General features: G+C 56.7%; 1 protein-coding gene across 1 annotated transcript; it reads left to right on the top strand.

Moving 5' to 3' along the window:
* Window positions 1–1,928: 1,928 nt before the first annotated feature.
* Window positions 1,929–3,005, top strand: LBRM_16_1470 (conserved hypothetical protein; the record flags this gene model as incomplete). The annotated part of the gene is made up of 1 exon (XM_001563699.1): window positions 1,929–3,005. One exon carries the CDS (start codon window positions 1,929–1,931, stop codon window positions 3,003–3,005), a length of 1,077 nt encoding a protein of 358 aa, XP_001563749.1.
* Between the last annotated feature and the right edge of the window lie 1,501 nt (window positions 3,006–4,506).

Here is a 4,506-nt window from a genome sequence, read left to right as displayed (position 1 = left end):
AGTTTGCGCGTATGTGTATAACTTCCTCCCCCCCCCCCCACGCTCTTTTCCTCCGTTTCACGTTTTATCTCTACGATGTACAGCACCCACGCACACACACATGCACACGCACAGGCATATACAGACGCCTACATATATAGTTCGTGTGTGCCATTCTCCGGCTGCTGCTCCCCCCCCCTCTCTCTTCCTCCCGCCCTCTTCCTCCCGCGACTCTCGGTCCCTCTTCGTTTCTCTCACTCCCTCCTCTTCGAGGGATCTCGACGTGTTGCTCCTCAAGTGGCGCGCTCGCGTCTGGGTACGAGCCCCCAGCAGCAAGAGAAACGCAAAGGAAAGAGAGGCCGACCAACAGATGAACTCGCGGGAGTGGGAGATGAGAGAAGGCAAAAGATTAAGCAGCGCTCTCCACTTCTTCTTCTCCACTTCGATTTCTCCACCCCTGACTGAAGTCAATGACACACCCACACATGAATGACTGAAGCCAGCAGCAGTAAAGTAGCAGCAGCCGAGGTAAAGGAAACAGCGTTGAAATGCATCGCTCAGTGTTGCTCGTCCCCCACCCACCCACCCCGCCTTCTTCTTCCCGCCACTCACCATGCATGACGTGCGCGCGTGAACAGGGGTAGCGCGTGTATGCGTTGCCGGTCATGGGCAAGGAGTATCTGTAGATGACCGTAGCAGGGGCGAAGAGAAGGGAAGGGGGCGAGCTGCCCACGTCCGCCGCTGAGGCAGAAGGACCGTTGCCACCGTCGCCTTGCACCTTCCCCTCCTTTTATATATACCTTCACTCCCTCAGTTTGAAAAGGCCACTTCCCTCCTCTTTGTTCAGTTGGTCCCCCTCCCCCCCCCCCCATCTGCGTTTGCGTGTGGGGGGAGAGGGGGTTGGCACCGCACTCCACTGCTGTTCACCACTGCACCTTCCGTATCTCACGCACCCTTCGTTCTCTCTCTCTCATCTCCATCTCTCTCCCCGCGATACATGGCACACGATGATCTACCACCCCTACTGCCCACTCCCCCTTTCCTCACTCCACACGCACACGCACACACACATAGCACTCTCTCCTCCTCTCTCCTTTGCCTTTTCCTCCTTTGCCTGCTGCCTCCTCGCAGTTACTAACGCTTTTCTCATAACCTACACAAAGCCTTACAGTTGTTGTTCTTTTATGGGGGACTCCTTGTATCTCGTGGATCCTCCGCACTCACAGACACATACGCTGAGACCTCCTACTGCTTCGTCGGTCGGAAGTTGCTGTCTGTGTTCACTGCCATTTTGTTTCCTTCACTCCCCCTCCCCCGTCGTGCACGCTGCCGTTATCTTTCTGATTTGCTTCTCTGTACTTACCTCATTACACAATCCGCCCCACTCTCCCCTCCGAGGCCTCTCCACATCGCTTCTCGCAAACCTGTGCTCACACGCAGGCAGTCGCCGGCCACACGTTTCTCTGAACTTCTCTCCGCTTACGCCTTTTTCACGGTTCTCTCATTCAAGCGCTGCCATGTTGTCCCGTGAGCAGAGCCCCGGCATCATGATCAACAGCGGGTCCAACTCGCCGACCAGCTCGTGCAGCCACAATGAGCGCAACATCCGCAACGGCACTGCTCTGTCGAAGAACGGCTCTCGTTTTACCAGCCAGACAAATTTAATCGACGCCTCGCAGCCATGCATGACGTCGACAAACAGCAACGGCGCAACGAAGTCCATCCCGGCGGTGCCCAATCTCCCCCTGAGCAGCTTGCAAACCTGGTCGAGTGCAGGCAGCACCACTGGTGGCGCCGCCGCTTCCCAGGCGCACGCTAGCGAAGCTGAGGTGTGGTCAAGCATTGGCAACGCTGCCACCTCGGTCCCGGCTGCTGCAGACCTTGGCCGCCCGCCGTCGGTGCCTGTGGCTCGGGCTGCCAGCCATGTCACCCGAACTCTGTCTGTGTCAATGCCCCGTGCGGCGGCTTCGTGGGGAGGCGCTCGCCGCACCGGTGGAAGCGCCGGCTCCAAGGCATTCATGCCGCAGGTGATCACCGTGGCGCCGGACTACACTACTTTCCCGCCCGACGTATCCAAATACCTGAAGGACGTTATTCGCCGCCGTGAGGAGGCCGCGATGCTCAGGCTACTGCCCACCGCCCAGCTGATGAGCCAGGCGGTTCTGCAGGCGCAGGCAGCGTACGAATCGATTGTGCAGCAGGAGGCGCTCGAGTTTCTTCAGATCTCCCACAGGCGCAGGGAGACAGAGATGAAGCTAAAGGAGCAGGAATCGAACAAGGCGAATAGAGAAAAGATAGAGGAACAGAAAAGGCAGCACAAGGAGGAAATCGTACAGCAGAAGAACGACGTGGCCGCAGCAACGAGGCAGACGGAGGCGGAGATCAAGGAAAGGCTGAAGACGCTCCTGTCTCTGCAGCCGAAGCTGAACATTGTGCCAGTCGTCATGGCTCAGTTGCAGGACCCGACGAGCGACTGCGCGCTTCTAGGGGCGCTCATGGTGGAGGAAAAGCGGCTGCAGAAAGCCCTGAAAAGCGATGCGCGGTACAACAAGTCAAAGACGGCGGGAATGGATGGCGGTGCCGTGCCGTACTGGTGGAAGCAGTGCGTCTGCGCCTCCTTTAATGTCTCGGCGATCGTGAAGAAGGAGCCTCACCGCGCCAGCATCGTCGACGTATGTGTTGCCACCAAAACGCCCGCAGACAAGAAGGTTGTTGTTGTGAAGGACAAGGAGGGCAACGTCGTCGCGTGGGCGCACACCCGAAGTGGCCCCGATCCGAACGCCCTGGCGGAGGCATACCTGGCTATGAAGCCGGAAGTTCCCGAGCTGCCGGCAAACGCCTACAAGGGCGTGCTCTGGCCAAAGGAGGATGCGATGGACGTGATGCGCAAGGCGAAGGCCGCCAAGAGCCCCATCGCCGACATCCTGCCGGAGGTCATCACGATTCTCAGCTACAGCGAGATGAGTTCGCACGAGATGTTGGTGAGAGACGTTACTGCGGTGGCCGAGGCGGCTTCCCAATTGTAGAGAAGGGTGACGCGCCCGCCGCCCTGTGCTCCTCTGACTCTCTATTCCCTATTCTCTTGTATTTGGGCCCCGGGAGGTGTCGCTTTTATTTCTGTTGGATGGCGTGCGATTTGTTGCACCATCTCCTAGGATGTATGTGTGAGCTCAAGCGAGCGCCTCCCTCTCTCTCCCTCCTCTGTCCTCTCACCAATCCCGACGCAGAGCTGCACAAGGAGGCACACACACACACGCACGCGCGTACACATCGCGCTAGTTTTCCTCCTCTCCCTCTCCCCCTCCCTCTTTCTTTCATCTTTCTTTGCTTGTGCTTTCCTCTCTCTGCCCCTCGGTGACTGTGTGTGGGTGCGTGCGTGTGTGTGGGTGCCGCTTTCTCTCTGTCTCTGTCCCCATCCACGTGAACTCCACCTAACCTCGCCCCCCTCCCCCTTTTATCCACTCCTTCTCCACCCACCCACCTTTTGCGGACACCCAAAATGACCCCGCCGCCCTCTCCTTTGTGCCTCCCACCCGCTCTTTCAGGGCGGCCTCATTTGGGGGGGGGGGGGGGGAAAAAAAAAAAAAAAAAAAAAAAGAAAGAGAAAAGAAGGAAAGAAGGAGGAGAGAGGAGAGAGAAAAAAAAGAAGAAGAAAAGAGAGAGGAGGAAAGGGAAGAAGAGGAGAGAAGGAGAGAAAAAGGGAGGGGAAAGAGGAGAAAGGGGAAGAAAGGAGGGAGGAAGGGAGGGGGGGGGAGGGAGAGGGAGAAGAGGAGAGAAAGGAAGGGAAGGGGGAGGGAAGGGAGAAAGGAGGAGAAAAGAAGAGAAGGAGGAGAGAGAGGGAGGGGAAGGAAGGGGGAAAAGAAGGAAGGGAAGAAAAGAGAGGGGGGGGGGAGAGAGAAGGGAGGGGGGGAAAAAGAGAAAGAAGGGAGAAGGGGAAAAGGAAGAGGAAGAAGAGAAAGGGGGAAGAGAGAGGAGAAAGAGAGGAGGAAGAGGGAGAAAAAAAGGAGAGGAAGGAGAGGGGAGGGGGAGAAAAAAGGGAAGAAGAAAAAGAAAAGAGGGAGGGAAGAAGAGAGGGGGGAGAGGGGGGAGAGGGAGGGAAAGGGAGGAAGAAAGGAAGAGGGGGGAAAAGGAGGAGAGGGAAAAGAGAGAGGAGAGGAGGGAAGAGGGGAGGAGGGGAAAAAAAGAGGAAGAAAAAGAAGAGGGAAGGGAAAAAAAAGGAGGGAGAGGGAGGAGGAAAAGAAAGAGAGAAGAAAGGGGAAGGAGAGAAGAGGGAAGAGAGAAGAGAAGGAGGAAGAAGAAGGAGGAGAGAGAGGAGGGAGGAAGAAGAAGGAAGAGGAGGGAGGGGAAGAAGAAGGGAGAGAGGAGAAAAGAGAAAGAGAGGAAAAGAGAAGGAAGAGGAGAGAGAAAGAGAGAAAGAGAAAAGAGAGAGGAGAGGAGAAAGGAAGAGAAAGGAGAGAAGAGGAGAGAGGGGAGAAAGAAAAGAGAAGAGAAAAGAAGGAGGGAGAAGAGGAGAGGGAAAAGAGGAAG

The sequence above is a fragment of the Leishmania braziliensis genome, chromosome 16 (genome assembly GCF_000002845.2).
Source record: "Leishmania braziliensis MHOM/BR/75/M2904 complete genome, chromosome 16".
Taxonomy (NCBI): Eukaryota; Euglenozoa; class Kinetoplastea; order Trypanosomatida; family Trypanosomatidae; genus Leishmania; species Leishmania braziliensis.
The sequence above is the reverse complement of the archived record's forward strand: the minus strand, read 5'-3'. Positions and strand labels throughout refer to the sequence as shown.